Raw genomic sequence first — 20,059 nt, forward strand, 5'->3', positions numbered from 1 at the left:
TCGATGTCAGCTCTACTTGATGACACTCATAAATGGAAAACAATCGAATTAGATAAATATACAATATAAATCTTAAATTTTAAATTATTGATTACAGCTATAAATGATTTTTACATATATAAATATTAAAGGTATTTGAAGTATTTTATTGTTATAATATTATTACACTATGACAAAAATTTAGTAGTAGCTGCCATGTTACTGTAATATTGAGTAAAATAATGCCAATAAAATATTAACGTATTTAAAAATAATTTCACTTTTCTAAGTCGTAAGTCCTACCAAATATAATAATGTAATCAATCGTTTGAAATTTAACTAAAATCTTTATGTCGTGCATTGAAAGTATTATTAGTCTTTTTTGTTTATTATCATGTATTTATTATTGAAAAAACTAAGTTAAATTATTTTAAGAAATTGTGTACAAAATAAATTATGCAAATCTAATGCTTAATGTATTGTTCAAATTGCTCATAAAAAAATATTATTTGCACGCCGTGTAAAATAATTACATATTTTATATTGTTTATATTTATTATATTATATAACGTACATGAACCGATTTGTTTTAACATTTTAATTAATTTAAATAATTTTTACCTTGTACATTTTTTTTTAATCACAAAATATCTGACTACGGGCTTCTACAAAAATAAATTTTTCTCTATAAACATAAACCGCTTAACTGTTCCGTCACTGATGGTAATTCAATAAATTCAAATTCAGTTTGTTACTGTACTGAATGTATGACAGTAAAGTAAGATACTGAGGATTTTACTAGCTGCAATTATACACTCTTTTATTATATCTATCAATATGTAACATCATTTTTTAATATTATATACATATATTATATTACCGTGGCGAAACCCTCCATAGATGCATGAAATAGTCCACCGACATTTAGAGTAAACGGCTTTGATCGTCTTTGTAATACGAACAGTATCATTTTTTGTACTCGTACGGGAGTTTTATACCATTCTACGTTGTACCTGCGATTGAATACGAATTACTAACTTAAGATAATGACTTTTTTATTAATTTACCACTTGGAGCTAATTTTTTCATCTATTATGCAATTATTTTTCTTACGCAGTAGTAAATACATGATTATTGTGATCAATTATAATCTGCCCCATATGATTAGCTAAAAACATATATAGGACAGATACAAACGTATGTTCGCTTGGTGTTAGAAGAGTCTCAAAACTAGTTTTTAACAATACCATCTGAAAAAAGTAAAAAAAATAAACATAGGAATTATTATGATTCTGAATATACGTATTTATTCTTTTAAGTTTTTTAAATGGTTGTGCTAGCTTTAATCTTAAGTCAGTGCAGCCACTATTTTCTTAGCATCGGCCGGAGCAACAAAATCCGGAATTCAGCAACAATTTAGCAACAAAAGAACATTAAATTTTTGTGTACGTTTCATTGAATTGTACTGAAGTGGCTGTATCAGCTTAATAGACATGCAAAATTGAGTAAAACTGGATGTAACCGGGATTAGGTTAAATACGAAAAATCCAGGTTTTTGTAAGCCCCGTCCTGTTTACTAATATTATAATAAGTTATATACTAGCAATATTGTTAATTTTTCAGAGCAACATACATAATTATACAATAAATATGTAACTTACATGAAACAAATTGAGGCTCAAGGAAGCTACGCTAACTATTATTAAACAAAACATCATTTTGTTCAATATTGTCATTAACTGTTTCATCAATCTTTAAAAACAAAAAAAATTACAAATATTGCATAAATATTGTCATTTTAAATACGAACTTCATAGCTTGCCGATGAATGTCTACAGCATAACTTATATGCTTGATCATCCAGATTTTATTTTTTGGCGTGACATTATGTAGAATGTTGATATTTATTGCACATTTTATACGATAACTGTAAATATTTATATTGTGATGATACAGAACGTTTGAAAAATTACCAGGTTGATTTTTTTCTAGAAAGACAAGTAACCGCATATATATGCTGATGATGGAAATAGTATAAATTTTTATTGTTAAAATTGTATAAATTTTTTTAATACGTTTATGTTTGATGAGTATCAATCATTGATCTGCTTTGAGAACATTTCCGCGATGGAAGTCATATATCTAAATACAAGACGGTAATTAGCCACCGCATTACCGTTTTATCTTTGCCACATCCTGTATGCAAAATAAGGATATGCTTTTCAATTTGCATATATGTATTGCATTTACGTGCGATCCATTATTCAATTAGAGTATTGATAATCTTTAGTATGTGTAACATAAATTTATAGATAATCGCAATAAATTTCGGAATGTAGTCTTTGTGTGCGATTTTATTTTTGCGTTGGAAAAACTATTAAAAAAGAACTTTTAAAAACTAGCGTAATATGGTGTTTCACGTATGATTCGCAAACAAAAGGGCAATTGTTTGCGTGACTATAAATAAATCAGATTATCGGAAGTGAATTGGAAGAATGAAGATAATGCTCGTCACATATTTTAATCCACCTACTGGTGAGGTGAAACTGTTAAGTTGGCATCTTTTTTAGAAGATTTTTTAACAATAACTAAAACAATTTGACTTTAGGAATCGGAAATGCGATGAACATTGTCACCACTCTTGATTTTAGACTTACCGTTACCTTTTGTTTGCGAGTCGTATATGAAACACCATGTTTTACTAGTCGTTGTACTCGTTTTTAAAAATTCATTCTTAATACACTCGTTTGTTTTCCATTGCGAAACTGGAACCACACGCAAAACAAAATAAATTCTTGGTCGCCAACTGTTAACTTGGTAGATACTGACAAAATTTGCATATGTTAAACACAGTTTTATACTATAATCATTGTATTTATGTAGTGTCACTTGTCTTTCCAAGAAAAAATTAATTTAAGACCTTTTCAAACAAATTATGTATATACGTAAATATCTAAATACATAAATTCTTGTAAATATGAAAATTCAAAAATGTATATATGTAAATTTATTATATGATATAATTTTTGAGTTAATATCTTTACACAATCATTTTTTAACATGTTGTTTAAAATTTGATTTAAAAAAATAAACTTCTATAGTTACAATTTGTAGTCACTTTTACATCTTTGTCATACCTAGCAATTCTAAATAGCCCACAAATATGTTGAATATACGCAATTAACATTGTACCATTTGCTACCATTGCAGTTATACTAATGGTTACAATTATGTTGATGTGCAACAAAATCAAATAAAAATGCTTTTCTTGATCGATGAAATACTCCATTGATAATAGAAAAAAGTATTGAGATGAGTTTGTCGATGAATCAACATTCACCACATTCATTAAAAATTGACATGTCATACTTGAAAATAATCCACAAATTCCAATAGCTAAAGAGAAAATAAAATAATTACTTCATTTTAGGGGGAAAGCATTCTCAAATGTAGATACTTATTCGCATCAGTTATTTTTATTGAATAGACTTTCAATTTAATATTGTGATATTATTTTTCGTTTAATTTGAAACTCTATGTTAAGACCGAAAAATTATTTGGCCCGCAGTCTTGTAAGTTTGAAAATGTATATAAAATCATATAATAAATATTAGCATCAGTTCGTTTAATAGTTGTATTTTTACATGTGTTGATGTTTTTTATTTAATATGACTTATAATTATTTTAATTATTTGTATATAATGTTATAAATTGTTTTATTTATACCGCGTCAAAGAATATTTTTTAATCGGACGAACAACTATATAAAATTTTAAAAAATTATTTTTACGAAAAAAATGTATGTATACATGTTGTCCAGTAATCCTTGTAACAGCGCTCGAATATATAAGTAGAGCGTGCGTGTCTGTATGTACTTTTGTAGCCCCATTAGACACTTTTATCGTCTTTCATATCCGCTTAGCAACGATCACGCCTCGAGCTCTCGTTGCACCAGAAATGCAAGATTGCGGAATTTGCAATTGTGCGAGCAGCGTAAGCAGCGTACTATTGACACGAATATGACCATATACGATTATCGCGAGGACCTCACCATAGCGGAAATAGGTGAAATACCGAAGCTCTATATTAGGCTGCCTAATTATGAGCAGCGAGAGATCCTTAATGTAAAGTATGAGCGGCACGGACGCGCCCGCGGTAAGTTGGTCACTCAACACCCCGCAACACGTTCAGCGGCCGAATACACGATAAGACACGTGATCCGTCCACCACGATTCGATTATTTTAAAAAGGGATATTGTTTATAATAACGTTTGGGGAATAAAAGTGCTAATAAAAAAATGAGGGTGTTATTCGGCACTCCACGCGTCCTCTTCTAAGTGTCTTCCTCGTGGGGTCCAACCCTTAAAACGGACGGAATTTTGAATATTTTATTTTGTTGCGGTACCCGGCGGTACAACAGTTCAAACGCACACCAAATTATTATACCTACTACTGAAATATTGATTTTTTTTTTTTTTTTTTGATAACTTATATAATTTAATGGAAATGTGATTACATCTAAAATCAATAAAAGTTGCTTACCTGTAAGTACAGTTGCATAACGATTTGCAATGCTGTCATATTTTTTTATAATAGCGATTTCATTCCTATTTTTTAATTCATTGTGTATGTGCTGAAGTTGCACCAGTAAATCCTTCACCTGTCATTTCAACAACTTTTGTATATAAACATCAAAGTGTATGTGTATGTACATATGTACATGTACGCGCGCGCGCGCGCGCGCGCGCGTGTGTGTGTATGTGTGTGTGTGTGTGTGTGTGTGTGTGCATGCAAACGCAAATGCACTCATAGAATTATGTACACGCATATACATGTATATACTTAAAAGATTGTTACTCAAAGATTATTATCCCATAGAATACTTTGTAAGCGATCAACTTACACCTTCAATATTAAAATGAAACACTATATACTGTATTATAAAAATACTGAAAAAAGATGTGTCAGCTAAAACCGTCACGGTGACTTCCAAAGTACAACTTGACGCTAGAAATGTAGTCAGCTGCTAACAGACAGTTTTATTTAATTTTACTCACAAATTTATCTAACTACAACAGTTACAATATACTTAATATAAATATTATTTATATTTATTATATTGTAACAAAGATAACTACATAGTGACAATTTGACGTTTGATAGCTTACATTCACAACATATTGTATTACTTTAGCATTTTCTTACCTGAAATACAATACTTGATGTCATTATAGCACAGATGACAACATGCTGAAATTTTGCGAAATTAGATTGTTGATAGGGCCATGAGCCGATTATGAGCAGTAGAATTCTATTTAGGCTAAAATACTGATTTTTTTTCAAAATCATATCTTTACGAAGTTCTGAACGAGAATGATTGTAATGAAACTGATAAGAGTATCGTCAACCCCTCTTTTCTATATCGATCGATTAAATTCTTTTATAGTGTAAATTCTGGTACAATTATCGTAATTTACATAATAGATCGTCATATCATTGTGTCTTTAGACTTACCTATAATTTAGAATCATTTCTTCGACTTACGTCAATATAAAATTATTGAAACCTGAGTTGGAGAAAATTTGTTATACATCTAACTTATTTATTAAAAAGAAAAAAAATTTTATTATAGATAGGAGATCGAAAGTCACGCAAGCGCATTCGCTATTTTAAGTCCTTCAGTCTCATACAGACATTCGACAAGTGTACTTTTACATCTTCTCTGCCAGAACGACAATATTCATTTATAATCCTTTCGATGTCAGCTCTAATTGATAACACTCATAAATGGAAAACGATCGAATTAGATAAATATACAATATAAATTCTAAATTTTTAATTATTGATGACAGCTATAAATGATGTTTACGTGTATAAATATTAAAGGTATTTTAAGTATTTTATTGTTATAATATCATTACACTTATAATATCATTACTATGAAAAAGAATTTGGAAATAGCTGCCATGTTGCTGTAATGTTGAGTGAAATAACGCCAATTAAATATTAATGTATTCAAAAATAATTTTGTTTTTCTAAATCGTAAATCCTATCAAACATATTAATGTAATCAATCGTATGGAATTTACTTAACTAAAATCTTTTTTTTCGGTGCACTGACAATATTATTATTCTTTTTTATTTCCTATCACGTATTCATTATTGAAAAAACTAAATTAAATTATTTGTAAAAATTGTGTGCAAAATAAATTATGCAAGTTTGATGTTTAATGCATTATTCAAATTGTTCGTAAATGAATATTACATGCAGGCATTGTAAAATAATTACATATTTTATATTGTTTATAGTTGAACTATATAAAGTACATCAACCGATTTTGATATGTTATCGAAATTTGTATTAACATTTTAAAGTAATTTAAATAATTTAATCTTGTACATTCTTTTTTAACCACAAAATATCTGATTACGCGCAACTTTCACAAAAGTAAACTTTTTTGTATAAGTATGAACCGTCTTAACTGTTCCTTTACTGATGGCAATAAATTCAAATTCATTTTGTCACTGTACTGAATGTATGACAGTAAAGTAAGATACCGAAGTTTTTACTAGCTGCAAATATACACTCTTTTATTATAACTATCTATATGTAACGTTATTTTTAAATATTATATGTATATTATATTACCGTGGCGAAACCCTCCATAGATGCATCAAATAGTCCTCCGACATTTAGAGTAAACGGCTTTGATCGTCTTTGTAATATAAACAATATCATTTTTTGTACTTGCACAGGAGTTTTATACCATTCTACGTTGTACCTGCGATTGAATTGCTAACTTGAGATAAGAACTGTTTTATTAATTTTTTACTTGGAGCTAATTTTTTCATCTATTATAAAATCATTTTTCTTACGCAGTAGTAAATACATGATTATTGTGATCAATTATAATCTGCCCCATATGATTAGCTAAAAACATATATAGGATACACACAGACGTATGTACGCATGGCGTTAGAAGAGTCTCAATACTAGTTTTTAATAATACTATCTGAAAGCGTAAAAAAAACATAAATTTCGTGAAAATAATTATATTTCAAAATATATTTATACGTTCTTCTAACGCTACTTATACTACAAAATAATAAATTATCTTTGAAAAGTTACAAGTGATTTACAAAAATAAAAGATATTGCTATGGAGTACTGATTAAACACATTCCAATGACAATATATCCTATTCTAACGTATGTAAAAATTGTTCCAAAATTAAGTTCATGAGCTATATTATTTATTATGTTTGTCTATGCATGTCTATGAAAATTCGACAAATCTGCATGTTATATACGAGATCTATATATAAATAGATCTTATATTTCTGCGTATTCTTGCTTTATTGTTCTTTTCATACGTAATTTAAAAGTATCCAAAATATTACATTTATATGTCACTTATAGTGGTTTTTTTAAAGATGTATAATTCTGACGTATCTTTATGTTTTCTTCGTTCATGCCTCAGAGCTGGTAAAATTTTCCCAGCCCAGATAAACCCACCCGGTTGTGAAAGAACTTTAACCAAAATAAAAAATTTATATTAAAATCCACAAATGGGTTTTAATTTACTATTAACTATTATTAAAGCCTAAGAAAACGTAAACTAGAATAATATAATTGTAAGTTACAAAAAACAATTGTTTGTTTATTTATTTATATTTAATATTTTTTTAAACACAGTATTTAAAATATTTAAAATGTGACGATTTTATAATGTTACTGTATACGAATATACATAAAACAAAAATAATATTTTTTTAAATTTAATTAAATAACAAAATAATATATCACCGTGGCACATAGATTAAACATAAACGTAAACTATTTTATTATATACTTCCTTACTATTGAAATTAATGAAGAAATTTTTTACTTTTTACGCTTTTGTCGCAGGAAAAAGGTTTCATGATCGATAATCTGAAGTGAAAAATTAATAACTAAAAATGGATTTAATCTGAGAAAAATTAACGTTTATTACGTTGACACAGCCACTTCAGTATAATAAAACATATAAAATTTTAGTGATTTTTTGTTGCAAATTTGTTGCTGAATTCCATATTTTGTTGCTCTTGCTGATTCGGAGAAAATAGTGGCTGTGCTGACTTAAGATTAAAGCTAGCACAGCCATTTCAAAAAATTTTCAAAAAATAAAAAAGCAATACAGATTCTTTTTCTACTAATTTGTTGCTAATTTGTTATTTAATTCCCAACTTTGTTGCTCCACCCCCAACTCCTAAAAATTACCTCAAACAGTGGTACCCACAGTACAATAAAAATGATATTTAATGAGCTATCTCGACTGATTATGATTTCCCAATTTTGTTGAGCGCGTTTTTCAACAAATTCAATTTTGTTGCTCTACCCTTGACCCTCCAAACAAGCAACAAAATCGCAAAGACGTAATCAGTCAAAATATCTCATTAATTATCAATTTTATTGTATTGTACGACTAAGATAAGACCACTTAAGGTGGTTTTTCAGGAGTTGGGAGTAGAGCAACAAAGTTGAGAATTGAGCAACAAATTAGTAACAAAAGAATACTAAATTTCTGTACGTTTTATTGAATTGTGCTAAAGTGGCTGTGTCAGCTTAATAGATGTACAAAATTGAGTAAAACTGCTTACAACCGGGTAGGTTAGGTTAAATATGAAGAATCCAGGTTTTTGTCAACCCTGTCATGTTTACTAATAATAAGTTATATATTAGCAATATTTTTATTTTTCAGAACAACATATATAATTATACAATACATGTAACTTACGTGATACAAATTGAGGCTCAAAGAAGCTACGCTAAATACTATTAAACACAACATCATTTTGTTCAATATTATCATTAACTGGTTTATCAATCTTTAAAAACAAAAAAATATTACAAATATTGCATAAATATTGTCATTCTAAATACGAACTTCATAGCTTGCCGATGAATGTCTACGGCACAACTTGTGTTCTTGATCATCCAGATCTTATTTTTTAGCGTGACATTGTGTAGAATGTTGATATTTATTGCATATTTGATACGATAACTGTAAATATTTATGTCGTAATGACACAGTGTGTCTGAAAAATTCCCAATTTGATTTTTTCTGGTAACACAAATAACAGCATATATCTGCTGATAATTAAAGTAGTATAAATTCTTGTGTTCAATTTTTTTATCAGTACCTGTTTAGTAATTTATAAGTGATGGCTTCTGCATACAGGATGCAGCAAAGCGGTTATCGACTTGCTTTTAGATCATTTCCGCAATGAAAGTCATATATCTAAAATCAAAACGGCCACCGCGTTGTTGTTTTGCTCCTTTACTACAATATATTCAGTGTGGAGTAACCATAAGGATGTGTTTTCTTTCGCACATATTTGTATACCATTGCAGTTTTGCGATGAAAAAACATGTAATAAGAATAAACTTTTAAAAACAACTGTCATATAAATGTTTTTTGACGTTTTGTGGATCGTACATAAAATTTTATTTAAATTTGAGCAAATCAAGATCATCGAAAGTGAATCAACAAAAATGAAAAATGAAGATAATCGCATTTTTAAATTCTCAAGGCTTGATTCATATTTTAGTCAAAACTATAAAGTCGGCATTATATTTAAGAGATTTATTAACATCACCTAATACGATTTGACTTCAGAAATAGAAAATGACGAAAATATCGTCAACATTGCCTTCACTCTTGATTTCTATTATCGCACGTTTTGATTGCTTTGTGTGCGTGGATTATCTTTCCCTTTTTATTTGCGAATAATATATAAAACTACATTTTTCATTATCATTTGTTATAATGGTTTTTAAAAATTTTTTTCTTAATACACTCGCTGGTTTTCTATTGCGAGGCCAAAACACAAAACAATTTCTTACTTGCCAACTGTAATTTGGTACTGACGAAACATGCATTATATTGAAAACGGCTTTATACCGTAACTATTTCGTCCATCAGTCAATGATGCCATTTGTCTTTCCAAAAAAAAGTTTATGATTGATAATTTTAAGTGAAAAGCTAACAATTAAAAATGTATTTAACAAGAACATAATGATATGAAACTCATTACAATTGACTAGGTTGGGTTAAATATGAAAAACCCGGATTTTTGCTGGGCTTATCATGCCTACCAATAATAAGCAATAATTTTTCATAACAACATATAATTATCTATATTACGTAACTTACATGAAACAAAATGAGATTTAAGGAAAGCACGTTACATATTCTTAAACATAACATTATTTTGTTCAATATTGACATTAAATGTGTTATCAATTTTTAAAAGTAAAAAATATTGTAAATATTGCAAATAAATATATATCATAATTATTATTATTTTAAATACGAACTTTATAACTTGCCGATAAGTGTCTACGGCATAACTTATGTTCTTGGTCATTTAGATTTCATTTTATGGCGTGACATTCTGTAAAATGTTGATATTTATTGCATATTTTTACAATAACTGTAAATCTTTATATCGTATTGACACAAAACGTCTAAAAAATTCTTAGGTCGATTTCTTTCTGAAAAGACAAGTAACAATATATATCTGCTGACAGTTGAAATTGACGGACGGTAATTAGCCACCACGTTGCCGTTTTGCCTCTTTGCCACATCTTGTACGCAGGATAAGGACATGCTTTTCATTTTGCGCATATTTAGATGCGTTCCGTTATTTACTCAGAGTATTAAAATCTATAGTATATGTAACATGAATTAGATATTCCCGCAATAAATTTCGGAATGCAGTCTTTGTGTGCGATTCCACTTTTGCGATGGAAAAACATGTACATATTAAAAAAGAACTTTGAAAAACTAGCGTAATATGGTATTTCACGTATAATTTGCAAACAAAAAGGCAATTGTTTGCGTGACTATAAATAAATCAAGGACATCGAAAGTGAATCGCAAAGATGCAGATAATGCTCGTCACACATTTTAATTCTGATGAGGTGAAACTGTGAAATCGACATTTTTTTTAAAAGATTTTTTAACAATATCTGAAACGGTTTGATTTTGGGAAACAGAAATGCGATGAACATTGTCAACACTCTTGATCTTGAACTTACCTTTATCTTTTGTTTGCGAGTCGTACATAAAACAACATGTTTTATTACCAGTCGCTGGGCTCGTTTTTAAAAATTTATTCTTAATACACTCGCTTGTTTTTTATTGCAAAACTGGAATCACACGCAAGACAAAATAAGTTCTTGATCGCCAACTGTTAACTCGGTAGATACTGACAAAATTTGCATATGTTAAAGACAGTTTTATGCTACAATTATTTTATTTATGTAGAGTCATTTGTCTTTCCAAGAAAAAATCAGTTTAAGAACTTTTCAGACAAATTATGTATACATTTTATAAATATGTAAATATATTAATTCATGTAAATATAAAAATTCAAAAATGTATATATGTAAATTTATTATATGATATAATTTTTGAGTTAATATCTTTAAACAAACATTTTTTAATATGTTGTTCAAAATATTATTTAAAGATATAAACTTCTATAATTACAATTTGTAGACATTTCTATATGTGTATCGTACCTAGTAATTCTAAATAGTCCACAAATATGTTGAATATACGCAATTAACATTGCACCATTTGCTACCATTGCAGTCGTACTAATGGTTACAATTATGTTGATGTGCAACAAAATCAAATAAAAATGCTTTTCTTGATCGATGAAATACTCCATTGATAATAGAAAAAAGTGTCGAGATGAGTTTGTCGATAAATCAACATTCACCACATTCATTAAAAATTGACTTATTATACTTGAAAATATTCCACAAATTCCAATAGCTAAAGAGAAAATGTGAAAATAAAATAATTACTTAATTTTAGGGGGAAAAGCATTCTTGAATGTAGATACTTATTAGCATCAGTTATTTTTATTAAATTGACTTTTATTTTAATATTGTGATATTATTTTTTGTTTTACTTGAAACTGTATTTTAAGACCAAAAAATTATTTAGCGAGCAGTTTTGTAAACTTGAAAATGTATATAAAATCATACTATAAATATTAGCATCAATTTAATAGTTGTATTTTCACATATGTATCGATATTTTTTATTTAATATGACTTATAATTATTTTAATTATTTGTATATAATGTTATAAATTGTTTTATGTATACCGCATCAGAAAATATTTTTTAATCGGACAAACAAATCTATAAAATTTAAAAAAATTATTTTTACGAAAAAATTTATGTATAGATGTTGTCTTGTAATCCTCATAATAGCGCTCGAATATAAGTAGAGCGTACGTGTCTGTATGTACTGTTGTAGTCCCATTAGATACTTTAATCGTCTTTCAAATCTGCTTAGCAACGATCACGCCACAAGCTCTTATTGCATCGGAAATGCAAGATTGCGGAATTTGCAATCGTGCAAGCAGCGTAAACAGTGCACGATTGACGCAAATATGATCATATATGATCATCGCAAAGGGTCTAATGCCCTAATATAGCGGAAATACTGAAGCTATAAATTAGGCTGCCTAATTATAAGCAGCGGGAAGTTCTTAATGTAAAGTACGAGCGGCACAGACGCGCTCCGCGATAAGTCGGTCACCCGACACCCTGCAACACGTTCAGCGGCCGAATGCGCGATAAGACACGTGATCCGTCCACCGCGATTCGATTATTTTAAAAAAGGAAATTGTTTATAATAACGTTTGGGGAATAAAAGTGCTAATAAAAAAATGAGGGTGTTATTCGGCACTCCACGCGTCCTCTTCTAAGTGTCTTCCTCGTGGGGTCCAACCCTTAAAACGGACGGAATTTTGAATATTTTATTTTGTTGCACCCGGCGGTACAACAGTACAAACGCACACCAAATTATTATACCTACTACTGAAATATTGATTTATTTTTTTTTTTGATAACTTATATCATTTAATGGAAATGTGATTACATCTAAAATCAATAAAAGTTGCTTACCTGTAAGTACAGTTGCATAACGATTTGCAATGCTGTCATATCTTTTTATAATAGCGATTTCATTCCTATTTTTTAATTCATTGTGTACGTGCTGAAGTTGCATTAGTAAATTCTTCACCTGTCATTCCAACAACTTTTGTATATAAACATCAAAATGTACGTGTATGTACATATGTATGTGTACGTGTGTGTGTGTGTGTGTGTGTGTGTGTGTGTGTGTGTGTGTGTGAAGTGTGTGCATGCATGCAAACGCAAATGCACTCGTAGACTTATGAACACCCATACATGTAAATACTTAAAAAATTGTTACTCGAAGATTATTATCCCATAAAATACTTTGTAAGCGATCAACTTACACCTTCAATATTAAAATGAAACACTATATATTGTATTATAAAAATACTGAAAAAAGATGTGTCAGCTAAAACCGTTACGGTGACTTCCAAAGTACAATTTGACGCTAGAAATGTAGTCAGCTGCTAACAGACCGTTTTATTTAATATTACTCATAAATTTATCTAACAACAACAGTTACAATATACTTAATATAAATACTATTTATATTTATTATATTGTAACAAAGATAAGTACATAGTGATAATTTGACGTTTGACAGCTTATAACAACATACTGTATAACTTTAGCATTTTCTTACCTGAAATACAATACTTGATATCATTATAGCACAGATGACAATATGCTGAAATTTAGCGAAATTAGATTGTTCATAGGGCCATGAGCCGATTATGAGCAGTAGAATTCTATTTAGGCTAAAATACTGATTTTTTTTTGAAATCATATTTTTACGAAGGTCTGAATGAGAATGATTGTAATGAAACTGATGAGAGTATCGTCAACCCTTCTTTTCTATATCGATCGATTAAACTCTTTTATAGTGTAAATTCTAATACAATTATCGTAATTTATATAATGGACCATTATATTATTGTGTCTTTAGATACTTACCTATAATTTAGAAGCATTTTTTCGACTTATGTAAATAATAAAATTATTGAAACCTGAGTTGGAAAAAATTCGTTGTATATCTAACTTATGTACAAAGAAAAGAAAAATTTTTTTATAGATAGGAGATCGAAAGTCACGCAAGCGCATTCCCTTTTTTAAGTCCTTCAGTCTTATGCAGACATTCAACAAGTGTACTTTTACATCTTCTCTGCCAGAACGACAATATTCATTTATAATCCTTTCGATGTCAGCTCTACTTGATGACACTCATAAATGGAAAACAATCGAATTAGATAAATATACAATATAAATCTTAAATTTTAAATTATTGATTACAGCTATAAATGATTTTTACATGTATAAATTAAAGATATTTGAAGTATTTTATTGTTATAATATTATTACACTATGACAAAAATTTAGTAGTAGCTGCCATGTTGCTGTAATATTGAGTAAAATAATGCCAATTAAATATTAATGTATTTAAAAATAATTTCACTTTTCTAAGTCGTAAGTCCTACCAAATATAATATTGTAATCAATCGTTTGAAATTTAACTAAAATCTTTATGTCGTGCACTGAAAATATTATTATTCTTTGTTTATTATCACGTATTTATTATTGAAAAAACTAAGTTAAATTATTTTAAGAAATTGTGTACAAAATAAATTATGCAAATCTAATGCTTAATGCATTGTTCAAATTGCTCATAAAAAAATATTATTTGCATGCCGTAAAATAATTACATATTTTATATTGTTTATATTTATTATATTATATAAAGTACATGAACCGATTTGTATTAACATTTTAAATAATTTAAATAATTTTTACCTTGTACATTTTTTCTTAATATCACAAAATGACTACGGGCTTCTACAAAAATAAACTTTTCTCTATAAACATAAACCGCTTTACTGTTTCTCCACTGATGGTAATAAATTTAAATTTATTTTGTCACTCTACTGAATTTATGACAGTAAAGTAAGATACTGAGGATTTTACAAGCTGCAATTATACATTCTTTTATTATATCTATTTATATGTAACGTTATTTTAAATATTATATATACATATATTATATTACCGTGGCGAAACACTCCATAGATCCATCAAATAGTCCACCGACATTTAGAGTAAACGGCTTTGATCGTCTTTGTAATACGAACAGTATCATTTTTTGTACTGCTACAGGAGTTTTATACCATTCTACGTTGTACCTGCGAATATGAATTACTAACTTGAGATAAAGATTTTTTTATTAATTTACCACTTGGAGCTAATTTTGTCATTTATTATGCAATTATTTTTCTTACGCAGTAGTAAATACATGATTATTGTGATCAATTATAATCTGCCCCATATGATTAGCTAAAAACATATATAAGATACACACAAACAAAATTACGCTTGGTATTAGAAGAGTCTCAAAACTAGTTTTTAACAATACCATCTGAAAAAAATAAAAAAAATAAACATAGGAATTATTATGATTCTGAATATACGTATTTATTTTTTTAAATTTTTTAAATGGTTGTGCTAGCTTTAATCTTAAGTCAGTGCAGCCACTATTTTCTTAGCATCGGCCGGAGCAACAAAATCAGGAATTCAGCAACAATTTAACAACAAAGGAACATTAAATTTTTGTGTACGTTTCATTGAATCGTACTGAAGTGGCTGTATCAGCTTAATAGACGTGCAAAATTGAGTAAAACTGGATATAACCGGGATTAGGTTAAATACGATAAATCCAGGTTTTTGTATGCCTCGTCCGGTTTACTAATAATAAGTTATATACTAGCAATATTGTTAATTTTTCAGAACAACATACATAATTATACAATATATATGTAACTTACATGATACAAATTGAGGCTCAAGGAAGCTACGTCAACTATTATTAAACAAAATATCATTTTGTTCAATATTGTCATTAACTGTTTCATCAATCTTTAAAAACAAAAAATATTACAAATATTGCATAAATATTGTCATTTTAAATACGAACTTCATAGCTTGCCGATGAATGTCTACGGCATAACTTATATGTTTGATCATCCAGATTTTATTTTTTGGCGTGACATTATGTAGAATGTTGATATTTATTGCATATTTTATACGATAACTGTAAATATTTATATTGTGATAATACAAAACGTTTAAAAAATTACCAGGTTGATTTTTTTCTAGAAAAACAAGTAACAGCATATATCTGCTGATGATTGAAATAGTATAAAATCTTTCAATACGGTTAAGTTTGATTAGTATCAATCATCAATCTGCTTTTAGATCATTTCCGCAATAGAAGTCATATATCTAAAAATAAGACGTAATTAGCCACCGCGTTACCGTTTTGTCTTTGCCACATCCTGTATGCAAAATAAGGATATGCTTTTCAATTTGCATATATGTATTGCATTTACGTGCGATCCATTATTCAATTAGAGTATTGATAATCTTTAGTATGTGTAACATAAATTTATAGATAATCGCAATAAATTTCGGAATGTAGTCTTTGTGTGCGATTTTATTTTTGCGTTGGAAAAACTATTAAAAAAGAACTTTTAAAAACTAGCGTAATATGGTGTTTCACGTATGATTCGCAAACAAAAGGGCAATTGTTTGCGTGACTATAAATAAATCAGATTATCGGAAGTGAATTGGAAGAATGAAGGTAATGGTCGTCACATATTTTAATCCACCTACTGGTGAAATGAAACTGTTAAATTGGCACCTTTTTTAAAAGATTTTTTAATAATAAGTAAAACAATTTGACTTTAGGAATCGGAAATGCTATGAACATTGTCACCACTCTTGATTTTAGACTTACCGTTACCTTTTGTTTGCGAGTCGTATATGAAACACCACGTTTTATTATTAGTCGTTGCACTCGTTTTTAAAAATTCATTCTTAATACACTCGTTTGTTTTCCATTGCGAAACTGGAACCACACGCAAAACAAACTAAGTTCTTGGTCGCCCACTGTTAACTCGGTTGATACTAACAAAATTTGTATATGTTAAAGACAGTTTTATACTATAATTATTGTATTTATGTAGTGTCATTTGTCTTTCCAAGAAAAAATCAATTTAAGACCTTTTCAAACAAACTATGTATATATGTAAATATCTAAATACATAAATTCATGTAAATATGAAAATTCAAAAATGTATATATGTAAATTTATTATATGATATAATTTTTGAGTTAATATCTTTACACAAACGTTTTTCAACATATTGTTTAAAATTTGATTTAAAGAAATAAACTTCTATAGTTACAATTTGTAGTCACTTTTACATCTTTGTCATACCTAGCAATTCTAAATAGCCCACAAATATGTTGAATATACGCAATTAACATTGTACCATTTGCTACCATTGCAGTTATACTAATGGTTACAATTATGTTGATGTGCAACAAAATCAAATAAAAATGCTTTTCTTGATCGATGAAATATTCCATTGATAATAGAAAAAAGTGTCGAGATGAGTTTGTCGATGAATCAACATTCACCACATTCATTAAAAATTGACTTATTATACTTGAAAATATTCCACAAATTCCAATAGCTAAAGAGAAAATAAAATAATTACTTCATTTTAGGGGGAAAGCATTTTCAAATGTAGATACTTATTAGATCAGTTATTTTTATTAAATTGACTTTCAATTTAATATTGTGATATTATTTTTCGTTTAACTTGAAACTCTATTTTAAGACCGAAAAATTATTCGGCGCGCAGTTTTGTAAACTTGAAAATGTATATAAAATCATATAATAAATATTAGCATCAATTCGTTTAATGGTTGTGTTTTTACATATGTGTCAATGTAATATGACTTATAATTATTTTAATTATTTGTATATAATGTTATACATTGTTTCATGTATACCGTATCAAGAAATATTTTTAATCGAACAAACAACTATATAAAATTTTAAAAAATTATTTTGACAAAAAAAATTTATGTATACATGTTGTCCAGTAATCCTTTTAACAGCGCTCGAATATATAAGTAGAGCGTGCGTATCTGTATGTACTTTTGTAACCCATTATATAGATACTTTAATCGTCTTCCAAATCCGCTTAGCAACGATCACGCCACGAGCTCTTATTGCATCGGAAATGCAAGATTGCGGAATTTGCAATCGTGCGAGCAGCGTAAACAGTGCACGATTGACGCAAATATGATCATATATGATCATCGCAAAGGGTCTAATGCCCTAATATAGCGGAAATACTGAAACTATAAATTTGGCTGCCTAATTATGAGCAGCGGGAGGTTCTTAATGTAAAGTACGAGCGGCACGGACGCGCCCGCGGTAAGTTGGTCACTCAACACCCCGCAACACGTTCAGCGGCCGAATGCGCGATAAGACACGTGATCCGTCCACCGCGATTCGATTATTTTAAAAAAGGAAATTGTTTATAATAACGTTTGGAGAATAAAAGTGCTAATAAAAAAATGAGGGTGTTATTCGGCACTCCACGCGTCCTCTTCTAAGTGTCTTCCTCGTGGGGTCCAACCCTTAAAACGGACGGAATTTTGAATATTTTATTTTGTTGCACCCGGCGGTACAACAGTACAAACGCACACCAAATTATTATACCTACTACTGAAATATTCATTTATTTTTTTTTTGATAACTTTTATAATTTAATGGAAATGTGATTACATCTAAAATCAATAAAAGTTGCTTACCTGTAAGTACAGTTGCATAACGATTTGCAATGCTGTCATATTTTTTTATAATAGCGATTTCATTTCTATTTTTTAATTCATTGTGTATGTGCTGAAGTTGCACCAGTAAATCCTTCACCTGTCATTTCAACAACTTTTGTATATAAACATCAAAGTGTATGTGTATGTACATATGTATATGTACGCGCGCGCGCGCGTGTGTGTGTGTGTGTGTGTGTGTGTGTGTGTGTGTGTGCGCTTATGTACACGCATACATGTAAATACTTAAAAAATTGTTACTCGAAGATTATTATCCCATAGAATGCTTTGTAAGCGATCAACTTACACCTTCAATATTAAAATGAAACACTATATATTGTATTATAAATCTACTGAAAAATAATGTGTCAGCTAAAACCGTCACGGTGACTTCCAAAGTACAATTTGACGCTAGAAATGTAGTCAGCTGCTAACAGACAGTATTATTTAATTTTACTCACAAATTTATCTAACAGCAACAGTTACAATATACTTAATATAAATATTATTTATATTTATTATATTGTAACAAAGATAACTACATAGTGACAATTTGACGTTTGGTAGCTTACATTCATAACATATTGTATTACTTTAACATTTTCTTACCTGAAATACAATACTTGATATCATTATAGCACAGATGACAATATGTTGAAATTTAGCGAAATTAGATTGTTCATAGGGCCATGAGCCGATTATGAGCAGTAGAATTCTATTTAGGCTAAAATACTGATTTTTTTTTGAAATCATATTTTTACGAAGGTCTGAATGAGAATGATTGTAATGAAACTGATGAGAGTATCGTCAACCCTTCTTTTCTATATCGATCGATTAAACTCTTTTATAGTGTAAATTCTAGTACAATTATCGTAATTTATATAATGGACCATCATATTATTATGTCTTTAGATACTTACCTATAATTTAGAATCATTACTTTAACTTACGTCCATAATAAAATTGTTGAAACCTGAGTTGAAACCTGGAGAAAATTCGTTGTATATTTAACTTATTTAAAAAAAAAATTTTTTTTTTTTATAGAGATCGAAAGTCACGCAAGCGCATTCGCTATTTTAGGTCCTTCAGTCTCATACAGACATTCAACAAGTGTACTTTTACATCTTCTCTGCCAGAACGACAATATTCATTTATAATCCTTTCGATGTCAGCTCTACTTGATAACACTCATAAATGGAAAACGATTGAATTAGATAAATATACAATATAAATTCTAAATTTCAAATTATTGATGACAGCTATAAATGATGTTTACGTGTATAAATATTAAAGGTATTTTAAGTATTTTATTGTTATAATAACATTACACTATAAAAAAGAATTTGGAAATAGCTGACATGTTGCTGTAATGTTGACTGAAATAATGCCAATTAAATATTAATGTATTCAAAAATAATTTTA

General features: G+C 28.7%; 3 protein-coding genes across 10 annotated transcripts in view; 1 reads left to right on the plus strand and 2 right to left on the minus strand.

The window, feature by feature from the left end:
• The window catches only part of LOC105202583 (non-structural maintenance of chromosomes element 3 homolog), a 314,468-nt gene that overhangs the window by 239,247 nt on the left and 55,162 nt on the right, over positions 1-20,059 (plus strand). The window lies entirely within an intron of this gene.
• On the minus strand, positions 123-19,463 carry LOC105204911 (odorant receptor 49a). 4 transcript variants are annotated; one of them, XR_005575942.1, is made up of 10 exons: positions 19,247-19,460; positions 18,945-19,064; positions 18,620-18,737; positions 17,229-17,487; positions 15,924-16,040; positions 15,775-15,865; positions 15,232-15,368; positions 15,003-15,135; positions 14,750-14,923; positions 14,279-14,493 (listed from the first exon to the last, which is right to left on the minus strand). XR_005575942.1 is itself a non-coding variant. In XM_039455608.1 (9 exons), exons 1-9 carry the CDS (start codon positions 19,388-19,390, stop codon positions 731-733), a joined length of 1,170 nt encoding a protein of 389 aa, XP_039311542.1. In that variant the 5' UTR covers positions 19,391-19,463; the 3' UTR covers positions 123-730. The 4 variants fall into 4 exon arrangements, 3 of the variants coding, with proteins under 3 accessions (XP_039311542.1, XP_039311540.1, XP_039311543.1); XM_039455608.1 differs by lacking the exons at positions 14,279-14,493; positions 14,750-14,923; positions 15,003-15,135; positions 15,232-15,368 and adding exons at positions 123-781; positions 860-992; positions 1,093-1,229 and having other exon boundaries at positions 19,247-19,463; XM_039455606.1 differs by having other exon boundaries at positions 14,280-14,923.
• On the minus strand, positions 6,254-13,812 carry LOC120359130. The gene is made up of 8 exons (XM_039455628.1): positions 13,605-13,812; positions 12,950-13,425; positions 11,547-11,805; positions 8,905-9,021; positions 8,755-8,845; positions 6,856-6,992; positions 6,629-6,761; positions 6,254-6,552 (listed from the first exon to the last, which is right to left on the minus strand). The coding sequence occupies exons 2-8, from the start codon at positions 13,050-13,052 to the stop codon at positions 6,502-6,504; spliced, it is 891 nt and encodes a 296-aa protein (XP_039311562.1). The 5' UTR covers positions 13,053-13,425; positions 13,605-13,812; the 3' UTR covers positions 6,254-6,501.

Source organism: Solenopsis invicta, chromosome 12 (assembly GCF_016802725.1).
Source record: "Solenopsis invicta isolate M01_SB chromosome 12, UNIL_Sinv_3.0, whole genome shotgun sequence".
NCBI classification, from domain to species: Eukaryota; Metazoa; Arthropoda; class Insecta; order Hymenoptera; family Formicidae; genus Solenopsis; species Solenopsis invicta.